Source organism: Pleurodeles waltl, chromosome 1_2 (assembly GCF_031143425.1).
Source record: "Pleurodeles waltl isolate 20211129_DDA chromosome 1_2, aPleWal1.hap1.20221129, whole genome shotgun sequence".
NCBI classification, from domain to species: Eukaryota; Metazoa; Chordata; class Amphibia; order Caudata; family Salamandridae; genus Pleurodeles; species Pleurodeles waltl.
Genome location: NC_090437.1, coordinates 318551842 through 318569869, shown reverse-complemented (window position 1 = coordinate 318569869; position 18028 = coordinate 318551842). Strand labels below are relative to the sequence as shown.

At 43.1% G+C, this 18028-nt stretch overlaps 1 protein-coding gene across 1 annotated transcript in view; it reads right to left on the bottom strand.

The window, feature by feature from the left end:
* Window positions 1-18028, bottom strand: part of FREM1 (FRAS1 related extracellular matrix 1) — a 684067-nt gene that overhangs the window by 8619 nt on the left and 657420 nt on the right. The window contains exons 33-36 of the mRNA XM_069238818.1: window positions 12934-12981; window positions 10248-10430; window positions 7832-7960; window positions 3463-3578 (exon numbers count right to left, since the gene is read on the bottom strand). Of these exons, the coding sequence (XP_069094919.1) occupies window positions 3463-3578; window positions 7832-7960; window positions 10248-10430; window positions 12934-12981 (476 nt within the window). The remainder of the gene's footprint in view (window positions 1-3462; window positions 3579-7831; window positions 7961-10247; window positions 10431-12933; window positions 12982-18028) is intronic.

The window sequence follows — 18028 nt, the reverse complement described above, 5'->3', positions numbered from 1 at the left end:
GTTCTGATCACTTGTTTTGCTTTAAGACCTAAGTCCCCCTCACATGCAGGAGCAGCTACACTTTGCTAGAGACAAAACTTGGAGACTGCGAAGCACAAGCAGCATCCAGAAGTGGATGCCAAGAGTTGTGAATGACTAATCAACTATTGAAACACAAGAAGAGAGTGTCGGGAGTGGCTCAACCCCACACATGCTCCCGTTTTGGCTAGAAAATCGTAAATACACAAAAGGTGTGGGGTGTAACTTGAGGGAACTGGATTATTAGGCCCGGTTCAGGAAGCGCTAGTTGGGCATGTATTTTCCAGGTAGGAATGGGTGTAGGAAGTGGTTGTGCATTTGAGGAGTTCCCTTTACGGACTGGGTGGTCTCATACACATTATAGTGTCATGCTTCATCATTTGACCACCTAGCCCCACCCAAGTAAAATGATACTACCTGGGCGGACTCAACCTTGTTGTTAAAAGAACTGCAGAGGGAGTGCTGAAATTAAATCTAGCTGGATAGTACAAGGGATCCAGATAAAGAATTGGTGAATAAAATTACCTTACAAATCACCTGTTTTGTTTGGAGATTATTTAATATAGGTGTTTGTAGGTAAGAATAAAAACCAGTGTAAGGACTCTGTTGAGAATGATGACTCACAGAGCCTAAAATTAAGGGACCAACATGTTTCTACCCTCACTAAGAGCTGGAAGGTCTGGGGCATTTGTCAGGGTCGGGGATCCCTATAGTACAAGGAGCCTAATAGTCCAGTTACCTCCAGTTACACCCCACACCTTTTGTGTATTTACGATTTATAATGACTCATCAACAAAAGCATTCATTGTTCGTTTTATTTTTGTGGTACTCTAAAATGCGAACTAGACCCCAAAAGAATGCAGCCAGAGTTCCCTGCAGGTTTTGGGGCACGTTAAGCAGCACAGGCCAGGGGGGGTACAGGTTGTAGTGTGAGTATCCTAGCTTCATCTTGAAATCCAAATTTCTCAAAGCAGCATTCCTGCAGTGTTTAGACTGCGGCCCTAGAGCATGGACCTCCCTACCAGATGAGGCGGTCTTGGCTCCTGAGGTCAACAATTTCAGGAACAAATCCACTAAAGTCTGATTTTATATTATCATCCTAGCATCCGTGGCACTGCACTTGCCAATTTAATTCCATTGCTTTGTCACCCACGGGCTCCAAGTGTTTTTCACTTTAGTATTACAGTGTTTAAATGTGATGGCATCTATACCACTGTAGTTAATTTCTGAAGTGCTCCCATTCACTAGACCCATGTATTGTAATCTTCAGTCTGAATCAAACTGCCCATTACTCACAGATATCTCTGGAGCTAAAGAGTACCACACAAGAATTTTGTTAAACATAATTAGCCAACTGGACAGGTAGTAAATGAAAATTAGATATGCTAGTGCTGATGGTAAAACTGCTCATTTGCACTGAAGTATGCGAATGACATGTTCTGGCCTCTTGCACACATTCAATCACATGCTTCTCTCAAGCTGGTAAATATCCCATCTTCCTTTACCTGAAAGTCTCTTATATGTAGAACCTGTTAGTTATATATACCTTGCTACACATTACTAAATATGGCAGCTTTTACCCATGTCCCTCCTCAATGCCACTGTTTAAATCTTCCCTGTCTATTGTGTGACTAAACGTGCTACATATATGTTTCATAGCAGAGTGTCATACATTGCAAATGTGTCTTTCTTATACAAAAATGCCTCAAGCACACCAAGTGGCTCTCTGCGCCCCTTAATGCCTGAACAGATATGTGCTCATCAAAACCTTACATTTTGAGCTCATCAAAACCTTACATTAACAATAATAAACCTGATGCCTTACCAGTTTCCAAGAACTGACTGGCTGCCGTAATTTTTTAGTTGAGCACAGGTTTAAAGCAACCAACAGCTCAAGCCTAGAGTTAGACGTTATACCTCACAAAAGAAACTGGTCCTCAGAGAATATGTCTAGGATACCGCTGTCCATAATAAGGATAAGAACTGAAGGGTTTGTGTGTGACAAAAGGAAATCTCAGGAGGGCTAGTCTCATGTCTATGGGACAGGCCTATGTGGATTTGAGAATAAAGGAGAATGTAAAAGATTGATTAAATCTAGGCTGGGGGGAAGCTCAAGAATGGGGCATCTATGCAGCATTGGTCAATATCATATTCACCCCATAGTCAACATATCTTTTTCTTATTAATTTATTAAGCGCAAACTGTTACCTGAAAGGCATCATGGCGCTAACAAGACTGTCACGTGTTATAAGCTAGCTCCTTCATAACACAGATAGTGTACAGGCATGTTTTAAGTGATTTACAAAATCACTTCACGAAGATGAAGATGAATACACGTACTGGCTCGTTGTCCCACACAATATGAATATTATACAATATTTGAAGTAATTATGAAAACAGAAAGTGTAGACGGTAATTCTCAAATGTATTCGTTATTGGACAAACAAAACGGATTATGCATATAACCTGCTCGTCAAATAGTGGGAAAACCTTATAAAAGTAAAGCGACCAAGTATTAAGCAAAACGTGAGCTGAAATTTATTTTTTTGAGAGAGCAATATTAGGCAGCTGACACTCCTGTTGATTGCTTTCATCGAGCGCTTAATAGCAGGAATACGTACTTTTGTTAAATAGCAAATATGCGTATTGCAGGAAGTCCTTTTTATTTGGATGGAATAATATTAATTATGATGTTAATCAGCAGGTGAGGTTTTGAAGCTATTACTTATGCATGTGTATCACATTTTACTGTACACCACAATAAAATTACATTTTGAATGAAACTATTGTTCTCGGTCGGAAGATTTTTTGGGATCTATCTTTTCCTAAATTTTAACACCTTTTACCACAAATACTTTACCTCAGAATCCTATCTGCACCCTGGTAGTCTTTTGAAATGAAAAACGTTTCCCGTTCACGTAAACTGCGTATGTTCATCATTTCTTGTGCATGCCTTGCTTTCTGGAATGAAGCCAATAGGTGGCAGCCCAACTCTATAAAAGACAAAACCCGGCGCGGTTCATGCTAAGGATACTTTTAGCATTTCCTATCACTGATTCAAGCACCAGATAATAGTGGCACGGTTCGGAATGCTTCGTGGTCATCTAGCTTTCTGGTGCAAAACAAAATGTATTTTCTCTGCTGAATGATGTGAACACTATGGCGCCGCCTACTGTCCTCGCATCATCTGTCGGGGCTTGCAAATGGACCGTTAAATTGATGCGCACAGAATGATGTTGTGAGCCACTTTGGCGCCCTTCCCTGGATGTCCTCCCGCTCCCACTCAGCATCACACTGCTACCACGTTTTTCATCCGGATATGGTGCCTTGTGAACATCAAGATGCAAATGTTTTCCTTTTATTTTATTTCACTGAAACTATGGGCCTCCACATTTAAAAAGCATGTGGATTAAGTAACTGAAAAATAAATTGCGTGTCCCTTACCGTTCCCGGCAAGCCCGAGCAGCCGCGCTCCAGGTGACTTTATGTTCCGTGCTGAGAAAATAGCAGCTGCTCCCATGACGGGTCCAACCCGATGGGCATCTTTTCATGTTGGCATCCTACAATACAATTAGACGGTTTAGAGTGCCTCATCAAAAAACTCTATTTAATAAATTATGGCGCACATATCATTCACAGAAACGACGCCTCTATAGATAGAGAAGAAAATTAAAAAGTGTGGAACAGTTTGGGCTCCAGTCACACGTCTTTTATGCACTGCAGACACCTTCATGTTTCATCTGTTACCGTTCCTTTGGGTGACAGTAAAAGTAGTAGGCGCCGCGTTCTACTCCCCCACGCCCTCGCAGACTTCGGCCTAACACTTCCGATGGCACACTACATTTAGCAGCTTTTAGCCGTTCAAAAGATTACGTCAGCGCCTGAACGCGAGGCTGCGTCGTCCCTGTAATTCACTTGCAAAGTCTTCGAGCGGTAAAAGCCTTTTCCCACGGGGACAACCACTGGGGGCAATACCAGGCTATATTAGAATCAATTATAAGCCATTTACTGTCTGTCTGGGAGTCAGTGTGTGGTCAGTGCGAAATGAGCAGATGGTTTCAGGCCTAATGCTGATGTATAGGTGTCTACTACGCACTAAAACACCTTTCATAATTAGAAACAATTAGCACCCAAACAACAGACTTAATAGCCGAGAACATCTGACAGAACAACAGAATGTAGGCACGCTGCCAGGGCAGACACATGCGCGCTCTCTGGGTAACCCGCGATGAACCTTTCAGCACAGTAAAAATACAAAACGGTTCAATACACAGAATTTAATCAAAACTACTCACCGAAGACCTATGTCTATAGTTAGCATGTATTTAAGAATTTGCAGGGGTTCATATTGCCAGAGTGAAAAAAGCATATACGACTGCACACATTCGAAGATTTCCATGTGTGTATTGGTGGCGCACTATGTCGGTAAAGCTCTGGGTGACGTGCAAGCGCACATGGTTTCACTATTTATGTTCCACTCCACCAATTTCACCCCTGCGCATGTTCCATGTTGTTCTCTCCATCGTGTTCTTTTCACCAGCAGGATTATTGCTCTCTGCCTTGTGTACTGCATTTTCTTTCCTCTTCCCACCCGCTTTCCCCTCCTGCTTCACCTCTGCCAGGTGTCACGCATCTAGGGTTAAACGAATGCTTTAGAGAATATTTTGTGCATTACCACAATGTCTGAAGTGAGTCACGCATTTAAGCAGCGGCGACTCCTCAGCTATGGTGGAGGAGTGTCACCCCCTGCCAGCAGCCTCAAAAGTTGAAAAATAAAACAATAATCAAGCAGGTTGATTATTGTTTTATTTTTCAAGTTCTAAAGGCTGAGCTCAGTCTTGGGGGTGGGGCCATCGGTGTGATAGGGATGGAGGGGGAGTGGTGTGCACTGCTATCAGTGCGCATGTGGGTAAAGTCAGCCATCTCAGAATGGCCAAACTGACATGCACACTGAGCTGTCTCCAACCCGAGCTGCATCTCCGGGGTGGAGACAGGAGGCACAGGCTCTCACTCTTTCTGGGAGTGCAATGCCAGGGCACTCAGGGCAATCCCGATGCTGCTCTCATGCTGCCGGCAGCATAAGAGCATCGTCTCGTTTGGCCGCAGGGGTTTGCGAGCCTGTGCTGCAGTGGAGGGGAGCAGACGAGCATCAATGTGGCAGGCAAGAGGTAGGTTCTTCTATATGTTTCTTTTGTGTTTGTTCATTTTTTTTTTTTTTTTGTGTCTGTTCCCCCCCCCCCATTCTGCCACTCTGCCCTGACACAAGTCGCTACTGCATTTAAGGTGAGTTTGGCTGACAGCATGAAATCGTCTTCAAGTTCAGGATGTTAACCTGTCCATGCCCCATGCTAAGTGCACTTTCTGTCTCCTCATTTAGATGCAAGATTGTACAGCCATGCCGGGGCGGTTCCTCCATTAGGGCGGAGGAGCGTCGCCCCCCCCACCCACCCATAGCAGAAGCTGCAACCCTTTCATCACAAAATAATTATTCCTTCGTGGTGGAAGAGGCGGGGCATTTTGGATGACAGCCACAGAGGGAAGTGCACAGAGCACTCTGCTCAGAGCGCATGTGTGTTTGGCCGGATGTCTAGGGGTGGCCAAACACACATGCGCAGTAGGCTCTCTCCAGCCCGGCAGAGAGCCTGCACAGGCTCCGAGTCTGCCTGGGAGTACCTTGGCGGGTGCTCTCAGCCAATCCCAACGCTGCTTTGAGTAGCATCAGGATTGGCCGCAGGGCAGGCTCGGAGCCTGTGCCTGCAGCTGGAGCGACGAGGGACAGAGGAGCAGCGCCTACGGAGAAGTTACGTTTTTTAAATTTCTTTCATTATTTTTTTAATTAAATGTCCCCTGCCACCCTTCCCCGCGCAGTGCACTCGCCCCACCCCTTTAAATAGCAGTGAGCCACAACTGAAGCCATTCCTCCTTAACGGGGCTTGTGCGCTGCTACTCACACCGAGTTGTGTGTTGTTAGTAGTACAGTCCATGCCTGCCACCAAATAGAAACTTGCCTTAGAGCCCGTACATCACCACACACTGCAACAGCTGAGGTGAGCCTTCTCTGATCTCTCTGAGAAATATATTGGACAGCTTAGCTAAGATGCCACAGACTGGCTCCAGACAATAAGGTTCTGAGTCAGACTAAAACACTGCTGCACTTTCATATTTGAGTGTTTGCCCCTCTAGACAGATACACACTTACTATTTGCTGGACAGAACTGTAGAAGGCTTCTTTCTGGCTCAGCCTGCCAGCCCCAAGCGCCTGCCCCTCTCCCCCTCAGCTTGTAGACAGACACGATCATTTTGAAACGGGTGGTAAATAGGCAGAGCTATCAGCTGGCACTTTCAAATTATCTGAGGAGGAGTTCTGGGCTTTTCAGAGCTAAACAACCTCATGTAGGTTGACAAACTTGAGGGACATCTCTGGAGTCACTTAGTTATAATAGTTGCCAAGTGACTGTTGTGTTAGATAACTCACCCAATCCTGCACCGGTTTTAGCATGCATCTCTTTGCACTTTAGATTCTTAAACTCAAATTCCGTATTTGAAAAGTCAAACTACAAGACCCAGATTGCAGTGAATGTGGACTGAAAAGACAGAACTGGCAAGATGTGTCACACATAATATGTGTCACACATAATATTTGTCACACATAATAAATGATCATTGTTAATCCAAATACATTCTGATTTATTAACACAAAAAGGAGCATCAGGAAATGTATCAGTTACTGCTGAATGTTATGGATTTCACCAAAGCAATGTAGTATCTGGAGACATTTGGGAAGAACACAGCACGTGTTTTAGTAGGTGGGTGAGGTGGGTGAGCAATTATTTTTTTATTAATTTCAACTTTTGCAATTAAATAAAAAATAAACATTTATTTACTGATCATCAAAGTGGAATTCACCATCTTGAAACAGTAAATAAAAAAATAAGGAAAATGGTGCCTGTGTCATTTTGTATGCTCATGAATGCATGGTAAATGACCAGAACATCACCCTTTTTTGTTTTTTTTTGTTTTTTGTTTTGCTTTTTGCCGATATTGCACAGGATCAGCAAAATGTTTTGGCAAAGCATAAAGGCCCAAAAGGTGGGTTCTATTGGCTGTGTAAATGCTTGTTTAAGATGTCTTTGATCTTAAAGGAGCACCTCGTGAGTGACTTGCACAATCACAAAACTGTCCAGCAGATCTCTTTATTGGTGTGATGGGGCGATTCAAGAGGGGTCGGATTGTGAGAAGTGGGTAAACCTAACCTTCGGCTTTGGAACATAGGTAGGATGTGCAGAATAAAAAAAAAAGATGTGGGCATGTGCAGGTTTGTTTTCTCCTGAGTGTGAGTTGTATATTTTTAGCATAATCGTTTTTACTGCTGTTGTTAGAATGGGTAGCACTATTAAAATTGGGCTCCTATGCATCTAAACACAACAAAAATCATTAACATTGGTGAATTATATTTTGCACAGCAGCTGATAATTTGTTTACTATTTTTCTTTAGAAATCTAAGGGCCTTACTTAGAATTTGGCAGATGGGGTGCTCTGTCAAAAAGTGTCCAAATAAGGTCCTTCGTGTTTTCTAAAGCAATAGGGTAATTTTTTAATCAAGTTATGCTAGAATTTCAATCCAGCTTTTTAATATTTCAAAGAATGTGTTGAATGATTTGCTTCTAATGACATGCCATGCCTCATAATTTCTCTACTTGCTGCATAATTTAATCAATTCTGTCTTTCTAAGGACCACCATTGCAGCATAATTCAGAAGCCCTTACTCTTGGTGAAGCCGAACGCGCCCCTGTTGCTATCCAATAAAGATTACCTGCGTTCCTGAGTTCCAAACCTTCCAGGAAACCCCATCACACTGAAATAGCCTCTGAGTCTCTTCTTCAAAATGCAGAAGCCCATTCAAATCCGTGGTACATGCCTTTGGGAAGGTCAGAATCTGATCCTAGGAAAGAAATGAACTGAGTATTTTAGAACAAAATCTAATTGAATATCAAAATTGTATCTCAACAAATTATGAAAATTCCATTTGATCTATGCAACTTTATGACGCTCCAATAAAATATTTCGATTGGAGGATCACTGTTTAAAATGACACTCTTCATGATTGGTGCCTGAAATCAGAAAAGCAGAAGTGTATGGACCTTGTATGTTTTGTTATTAACGTCTTCCAAAATAAAATTGTTTGGGATGTAAGACAGATTCTGATACTCTCGCCTTGCCACATAACAATTCACTGTAAATGTCTGATGTATAATACCTTTTTCATTTACCTGGACCACCCAGAAAAAAAATCTTCAAGGATTGCAGTGCTAAGCGACAGCAGAAAATAGAAAATGAAACATTAGGGTTAGGTTAAGCTGGTGGTCAAACCAGTGGATGTGTTACAAATGATTTCTACTGGATTCAACTCCTAGCATGTGGGTTTTTGGAAATCTAAGTGAACCAAGAATATTACAAACTATTCCAATTTGGTTTTCTGGCTTGCTATAGGTGCCTAATTGAATGTATATCACATCCTTCATCTTTGCTACTTCGGCCTGAACATTACATCAGTCACGACTAGTAATCGGCCTTGCCATGGCTTTGAATGGGATGATTTAGTAGTCTAACTACAGATCTAGCAATGTGGATGCTAGAGTGAAGTTGAAATAATGTTCAGAGTATATATAGAGGTGCAGTCTAAGTTGCTGGCAGATGAGTCAATGAGCCCCCCACCAGTATTTACAGCATTTACAAATTATATAATGGTTAGCTGATGTAGTGGGATTGAAGTAATTGGAGTGCACAGACTAACAACATATGTTGGTTTCAATATGGGCAATCTGATTTACCCATTAGTTTTTTCCGTGTCCAGATTAATATTTGCTAAACTGCAACCAACTCAAAGCGGTCAATTGACATTTCCATCAGTGAACATAGCAAATGAAGAGGCGTATTCACAAACTGCATTTTGTGGTACATTCAGTAATACTACAGAAGCAGTGCTACTCATGAATTACAAAACCAACATGCAGAGGTGTCTGTCCTCCTCCACCTCATCTATCTTTTCTGTGTGGAGATCTGCACCGTGACGTTTAGTAGTAAATGTGGGATGAATGGAGGGGAATGGCTGGAAACAGAAGCATATTCACTGCTAAATGAGAAGCGATATGGGAAGAAGTAAGGCTTAGTTATTGAAGGGCTAGGGAGGGGTTTATAGAAGAACATGCACCCACCTACAAAAGAGTAAGCCCATTGATATTTATAAACTGCATTTCTTACGTTACTACAGGAAAAAAGACCCAAACCAGTAGTAAGTGTTTTCCAGCCTGTTTTGGAGTGTGTACAGCACCACAAATGGCTAACCACCGGCACTGCAACTCGCTCCCAATGAAAATAATGAAGGCAGGTGTTTAAAAAACACAGGAAATGATGCTAAAATATATTAATTTTTTCTAAACTCCCTCTCTCTCTCTCTCTCTCTCTCTCTCTCTCTCTCTCTCTCTCTCTGTCTTTCTATTTTTAATAAAAAAATAAACATACCTTTAATGTTATAAAACGTAATTACATTTAAATTAATTCTACACATAGCATAATCATTTTAAATACATAGTAAATAAATATACACATCTTACTTTTGGTGCTTTTTAATAAATCTTAAAAAAAGATGTGTAAATTTAGTTAATATACATACATTAAATATTTCGTTCTGCTGTAGCATTTTTTATTTTTTTGGTACATTTAATTCAAATATATAAAACTAATTTATTACGTCTATCTTAAGCATATTTGTACATTTTTTTTAAACGTTACGAAATTGTAAAACTCTTCCCTATACTTTACTGTAGGAGATTTCTGCTTCCATGTGAAAAGTTACAAGTAGTAACTTTACACTTGTAAATTAGGCTTAAATCTTTGGTTTCGGGGGTATGGTTCTGTAAGCCTACACTTTGTAATACATTTACACTGGTAAATGGTGAATAGCCAAATGTAGTAAATTTACTGCAAAGTGTAAGAGTAAACTTACACATGAAGATTTACTCACATGTAAGTTTACCTTTGTGAATAGCCCCCAGTAGTTGTATCTAAAATCTGCTGTGTGCTAATCCAATTTTGAGGAATTTCAATATTAGAAATCAAACATGCTTTGTTTCTTGCTTTTTCTCTCTCAGTTGTGTGGAACCATCCCAGTGATAAACACAATCAGTATGTCAGCCTTTGAAAATGAGTTAGCCATAGAATTTTCATACCTTACTGCTAACGTATGACGAAGAAGCCAGGCCTGTCCTGTCTGCTTGCAGTATCTCGGTCTTCCTGGCAGAATCCACACTGTGCCTCTCTTGCCCTCTGTTGTACACCAACACCTTGGCCTCCTTGTTTAACCTGGAGAGTGGGGCGTCCTCCTCCACTCTAAGTGACACAAGCCCATGGTACTTAAGAAAAACACAAAAAGGAGCATTTTGACTTACTAATGCACAGAGGAAAAGGCAAATCAAGAATTTAAACCTTCAAGGAGACAGATTACCTAAATTTTGAGGTGGTGCAAAAATGGAGCAAATGCTTTTCCACCCTTTTTGCTACTAGCTTATTGAAGAATGAATCAATTGTCTTTTGCTCCTGTTCATATATACGTAGATATTTTGCACCAAAGCAAAAATGAATTAAAGAGATTCTTAACCAATTTAACAATATATATGAAAGATTTAGTTTTAAATCAGTTTAGATGTGTAAAAACATTTTTAACAAAGTAGACATTGGGAGACCAATTCACAAAGGTAAGCTTAGGCTTTAGGTCTAAATTTAGACCAAAATTCTAAGTTTATAACTTTTTGATATTCACAAAGGTAAGTTACGAGTACTATCTTTACGTCTGCCCCGAGTGCTGAGATTCCACTTTGCACCCAGAGTGGAATCTCGCACTTGGGCGGATCTCCGCCCTGAGTGCAGATATTCCATCCCTAGTGTAGACATAAAGATACTATTCGTAATTTACCTCTGTGAATACTGAAAAGTCATAAACTTGGACTTTTGGTCTAAACTTAGACCAAAAGTCTAAGTTTACCTTTGTGTATCGGGCCCTGGACCTATAAATAACGTTTGTCAAAATTAAACAAAATGATATTGCATTATTTATGACACATTCAAACTACCTTTGTGCCAAAATTTGTTTAATGTACTTGATTTTACACCTCAAGAAATATCAGTTTGTTCTGTATATTAATATGTGATCTAAGAGCACATTCCGTTTGCTACAGTTTGGCTGTGGTACAAATATTTATTATGTAGTGGAACAAACTGTGCTTTCTTAATTTCTTGTCATAAAAGCAGAAAACTTGCACAAAACCACGTTTGCTCCTTCTTCACACCAATGCAACGATTATGAAAAGGTCTAAAGGACTTTTGATTCCACAATTCAGAGGAAATTCGTAAGGAATAAATGTCATAAAGAAAAATAAATTGGGCAGTGACATTTATCAAATAAGTTGTTAAAAACAAAATATGTGGGTATTTACAAGGCAAAGGCCATTTGCCACATCAGAAATCCTAGATCGGGCTAAAATTTGCAAAAAATAGTATCACACCCTCATTTTAGTGCATCTCTTTTATGCCATGCCAGTGGAAATGAATGTGGCCCAATCAAACATTTAATTTGCAGCAAGAGTAGTAATAAATCAAGATTGGACCATTAGTCATTTAGTACCAGAGCAAATAGATCAGATTCTGCGTGAGCAGAATAGGTCAGACTCTGCTTGTTTCTGCATAGCAGTGCTGCCTCGCCTGGGTTGTCTCACCCAGAATTGTACTCTAGGGCATCACTACACTTGCCTGTGAAACTAAAATGCGCTCTCTGACCGCTTCTGTACCGTTTGTAAAATCATCTAACTTGCATGAAGAAACAACCTGTCATAAACCACATATGACATGTATATTGAATATTACATTTGTTACCATTGTTGAAAGAGAGAATGAGCAGCATGACCCACTCGAGGCTCCTCCAGTCTTGAGTCATGGTCCTTCTCCACACCCAGCAATGGTAATAAAGAGTAGAAGTGGGGTAGCCAAGAAAGGCTCAAACCAGTCTTGGGCCTGATGAATGGCTCTGGCTCAGCTCTTGTCCCATATGGAGTTATCAAGCCAAAAGAGATCTAAACCAGGTATTCCTAGCACAATTTTAAATAAAGAACCTGCGTTCAAATCCTGGCTGTGACACTTAACCATTTATTGTGATCCTACTCAAGACATTTTACTTAACCGTCTCCCATTTTGAATGAGATGCAAATCTGAGAGCATTGTCAGTCCATGACTGCACTGTAGAACAACTTCTCTTATGGGTTAATAGACAAAAATGTTGCGTCACATAGAATAACAATTTGGCCCCATATATGGAACCATGACAAACTGACATCTCTTGGCAGTGTGTCAGAGGATTGGGGTGGGCAAACTTCATGTATAAAGACTATTTTCTTAGATATGACTGCAGTGATATAATCTAATGTGCCAAAGAGAAGTGCTAGTGATCTATGTGCCAAATATTTCAATGCTCATTCTTTCACTCTCAGAGACAAGCCTGTGACGCGGCTTGGCTCAGGTGCAGCCTCTTTCTAAATTTGCTGGCCCACCCGGCCCCACTGAATAGCTTATTCAACTCTGCTCATCTGCATAAATGCAATATATTGACATATTAATATTGGTATTTGCACAGTAGTGGAACATTCATTTTACTTCCTGACTAGGTGGTGGAGGCTCTGGTTAAACCATCAAGTGCAACACACATTTGGAAAGATGATAGGCTGCTTACTGCGGTCACTTTAGAAAGCCTTATGACGTCAGTCACAGTATCAGATAGTCCCACTTGGTATTTATCGACGCCTGTGTGTGTAAAACACATTCTATGTGAAAGGGAAATGAAAGTAATAATAAAAAAGGCGTTCTTACTGTAAATACGACATCGGTTCCATTTCTAGAGACAGATGAAGGTCGCACCTGAAACGAAGGTAACATAGCAGATGACTGCATGCATGGTCTTCACAGCAGATAAAGTAGGCAGGGCATTCAATTATCACTCATAAATGATTTGGTAAACTGAGGCAAAGTAAATTTTCGAGGGACTGTCAGTATTTCCCCTCCCCTTTCCATCACTCAAACAATAATTTGACATGGTGTGCCTCTGATTCTCCCTCCAGGTACCAGTGGAGAAAGTAAGGAAGAACCAATGCAGTAAGGACCAGACACTGTTGTCGATAATATGATTACAGTGTAAGGCGCATGAGTGAAACCAGCCTCCATTTTGGAATCTCAGGGCACACATCTTGAGACATAAGCATGACAACAGGAGGGCTGTGCTAAGGACGCATGAAGTATTTGTTCCTCTTCTCCCTTCTTGCTCTCTAGCTTCCTCATTTTTTCTCTGACAACCACTGTTTGACCATCGCTTTTAATATAACATCAGTTTTCGCACCTGAAAGCAACGGCCTGAGGCAGCCAGTAGGTACTATTGACGTTATTCAAATACCAAGTAACACAGATATTCCAACATCTTCTCCATCTGTAGCAGGCCCGCTAAAGCTCCTTTCTTTTCTATTCTAGCAGTCAATCCTTCATTACACCCTCCCCATCCTTTTACAGAGTGTCTGCTCAGCGCTGCAGCACTGTATTTAACCTGCTTGGTGCAGGAGGCTGAACCTCTATGTAGTGTGCAAAGCTAGGCACACTGTGCAGGGGTTGCAGGCAACCACGCGTTAGTTTACAGAAGTAAAAACTAGGTCACCTAATGCTCTAATTTTTATGGTAGCTTGGTCGAGCAGTTAGGCCAATCTTGGAGAAGTGCAAAGCATTTGTTGTACTCACAGTATCAATCATGCAACTCACACATTCAAAAGAATAACTCAAGACCTATTTATAAAAATACCTCAGATTGTTATAGAAATTCTAGTACCAAAATTAACAAAATTGGCTAAGTACTTAAAGAGATATGTATTTTTGAAGTTTAAAGAAAATAGTCTTTTTGGGCGTAATTACGAACCCTAGGAATCAATAGAAAGTCACCTTTAAAAATACATATAAAATTGTACAGTTGAATTACCAAGTTTCTCTTTTGCAGGTTGGTCAAGGTCATCGGTGGTCACACTGTGCTAGCTGGAGACGTTCGGGCAGCTCCTGGGTTCTGGTCCGATGTCAGCTGACCAGTACCCAGGGTATTGGTACGGTTCGGCCACTTGAGGGCACAGTGCCACCAAACGTGGCACACCTACAGGGTTTGTCCTTGTGGTCATCAGTGTGTCATCGGGTCTGGCTGTGACTTCCGGTTCGGGAGTTAGCAGCCAGTCAGTTAAGTGACCCTCACTGGATTACTGGTTTCTTTGTTGTTGCTGAGTGGTACCTCCACTCTGGAAGGAGTTGTTGGGTGATTGGCAAAGCCTGGAGGCCCTCTGGCTTTCTTAGGGTCAGTCTAGTTGTCCAGCAGCTCCTAAGCGACAATTGTCGGGTCCTGGGTGCAACAGGCAGGGTTTGGCTCCTTTTCTTTGTGCAACAGGTCCGTAGTTCTCGTGACTTGGATCTTCTTTGTGCTGGTCTTCACTAAGTTCTTTGAATATGATTTCTTGGTCTAGGGATGCCCACTAAATTCTGAATTTAGTGGGCTTTTTAGGGGGTACCTGGTAGTATCCAATGGGACACTTACCTTTGGGTGGCTACACCCACTATAGTTACCACTTCCTGTGGGATTGGTCAATTCACTAACACTAACTGGCTATTTTCCTTCCCTCTAAGATGGAGGAAAATGAAATGGAGTGTCCACCTCGCAGGCAACACCTTAGGGGTGGTGCATGCCCGGTGGGGCCACTCCTATCCTTTGTGTGGTTTCCCACTTTTGCTTCTGCCAAAAGTGGGGGTTTGCAAAGGGGCTGACCATCTGCTGCTAGCAGCAGGTCTCGGGTCGAGTTTCAAAGGTAAATCATTTGAAGCTCCCCTCCAGGGCAGTGCACATTCCTGAGGGAGGAGGAGTTAGCTCCTTCACCCAGAAAGGGCATTGTTTTACAAACCAGAGAGACAGGGCTCTTCCCCAAGGTTTGTAGACTGGGTGTCTGGAGGTGGCAGGCTGGATAGAACCAGTCAGCAACCATGCCACAGCAGTTAACTTTTGCAGGGGGCACCTCTAAGGTGACCCCTAGGCACATTTAGGGATAAATCCAATACTGGTACCAGTTTGGATTTATCATTCTGAGTTGTTTGATACCAAACAACTCATGGTTCAGAGTGGCCATCATATAGCTGGGAAGCTTGTGTTGACCAATGTCCAGCACACATAATAAAATGGATGCTCTGTTTACTCACTATGGGGCATATTTATACTCCGTTTGCGCCGAATTTGCGTCGTTTTTTTCGACGCAAATTCGACGCAAAACTAACTCCATATTTATACTTTGGCGTTAGACGTGTCTAGCGCCAAAGTTCATGGAGTTAGCGTCATTTTTTTGCGTGAACACCTTCCTTGCGGTAATGATATGCAAGGTAGGCGTTCCCGTCTTAAAAAATGACTCCGATGCTATTGCGTCAGATTTATACTCCCGGGAAAAAATGACGCCCGGGAGTGGGCGGGTCTAAAAAACCCGCATTTGCGCCGGATTTTAGCGCCTGGGTCAGGGCAGGCGTTAAGGGACCTGTGGGCTCAGAATGAGCCCAGAGGTGCCCTCCCCTGCCCCCAGGGACACCCCCTGCCACCCTTGCCCACCCCAGGAGGACACCCAAGGCTGGAGGGACCCACCCCAGGGACATTAAGGTAAGTCCAGGTAAGTATTTTTTTTTTTTTTTTTTTGTGGCATAGGGGGGCCTGATTTGTGCCCCCCTACATGCCACTATGCCCAATGACCATGCCCAGGGGACAGAAGTCCCCTGGGCATGGCCATTGGGCAGGGGGGCATGACTCCTGTCTTTGCTAAGGCAGGAGTAATTTCAATGGGGGATGGGCGTCGTAAAAAAATGGCGCAAATCGGGTTGTGGCGATTTTTTTGCCTCAGCCTGACTTGCACCATTTCTGGACGCCCATACGCCATTTTCCCCCTACGCCGGCGCTGCCTGGTGTACGTCGTTTTTTTTAACGCACACCAGACAGCGCCGGCGGCTAACGCCGGCTAACGTCATTCAATAAATACGGCGCCCGCATGGTGCTTCAGAATGGCGTTAGCTTTGCGTCAAAAAGTATAAATATGGGCCTATGACCCAGGTTTGGCAAGGACATAGTCGGAACATATTGCTCATGCAGCTATGTCCTCACATATAATATAGTGCACCCTGCCTTAGGGCTGAAAGGCCTGCCAGAGGGGTGTCTTATCCCTAATGTATGCAGTGCATTGTGGACAGGGCACACAGGCCATGTGCCATGTCGAGGTTGTGTTTTAGGTTTGACCCAGGTCACTCAACCTGCAATGGCAGTGCTGGGTGCATCTGGATGCATGGCACAAGAGAGTGGCACAATCAGTGCTGCTGCCCTCAGGGACCTACCCATAGTATCCTGTGCCCTGAGTACTGAGATACCCTTTTACTAGGGACTTATAGTGGTGGCTAACAGTGTATCCAATTGTGCCAATGCATCACAATAGTTTTAGGGAAAGAGCTCTGGCCAGGGATCCTGGTTAGCAGTGGCCATGGGCACTACAACTTCTAGGCTACATCAGACATCAGGCAAAAAGTGGGGTCTAACCATGTCAAAAAGAGGCCTTTTCTCACACTTGGCTACCTTCGAGTTTCTCCATAGACTTTTGAACATAAATTAGCCTGCTGCTTGAATATAGCATCAGACCCCTATGAGAACAGGACCTGGTCGATAAATGTGGGTTGCATGCACGGAATAAAAGCTGCACATCTTTTATAACAATAGACAGGGGGTCATTCTGACCCTGGCGGCCGGTGACCGCCAGGATCACCGACCACGGGAGCACCGCCAACAGGCTGGCGGTGCTCCCGAGGGCATTCTGACCGAGGCGGTTCAGCCGCGGTCAGAAAGGGTAAACCGGCGGTCTCCTGCCGGTTTACCGCTGCCCCAATGAATCCTCCATGGCGGCGGAGCACGCTCCGCCGCCATGGGGATTCAGACACCCCCTACCGCCATCCTGTTCATGGCGGGAAACCCGCCATGAACAGGATGGCGGTAGGGGGTGCCGCGGGGCCCCTGGGGGCCCCTGCAGTGCCCATGCCAATGGCATGGGCACTGCAGGGGCCCCCGTAAGAGGGCCCCGCAAAGTATTTCAGTGTCTGCTTTGCAGACACTGAAATACGCGACGGGTGCAACTGCACCCGTCGCACCCCTGCAACTACGCCGGCTCAATTCTGAGCCGCCGTCCTCGTTGCAGGGGCATTTCTGCTGAGCCGGCGGGCGCTCTTTTGGAGAGCGCCCGCCGGCCCAGCGGAAATGTCTGAATGGCCGCCGCGGTCTTTTGACCGCGGTGCGGTCATTCGGCGGCGGAACCTTGGCGGACGGCCTCCGCCGTCCGCCAAGGTCTGAATCACCCCCACAGTCTAAATGTAGTAGAAAAGAAAAGGATTTCACAAACATCAACAGGTCCACATAAGCCCAGAAAAGGAGGAAGACAATAGTCAAAAACACAGACAGTTAATTTAGTGGTGACACCTCTATGAATTGTATCTTTACTGGCTACCAGTATTAATCTTACTTCAAGATAGAAAAACTAGATCAGAAGGCCATATATAACCATCTTAAATATGTAACATCAGATTAATAAAGCTCAATCAGGACGGTAATGTCTTTACAACATATTTTCCATCAGGAGCAACAACGATTTAATTTAAAATTATGGCAGCACTCGTGTCACAATCCTTAAAAAACCAAACCTCAAGCATGCATCACAAAGCAACAGGTAACATACAAGAAAGGCAGCTCATTACACCTGTAATTCTGTCAATTGTGTGGCTGAGATTAGGGCATAAGAACTTCAATGCCACATAGAAGAAAAAAGCCACAGTGTAAAAAGTGCTGTTGCATGTGCAGGGTGTGATGCTTACATACTGTTAAGTT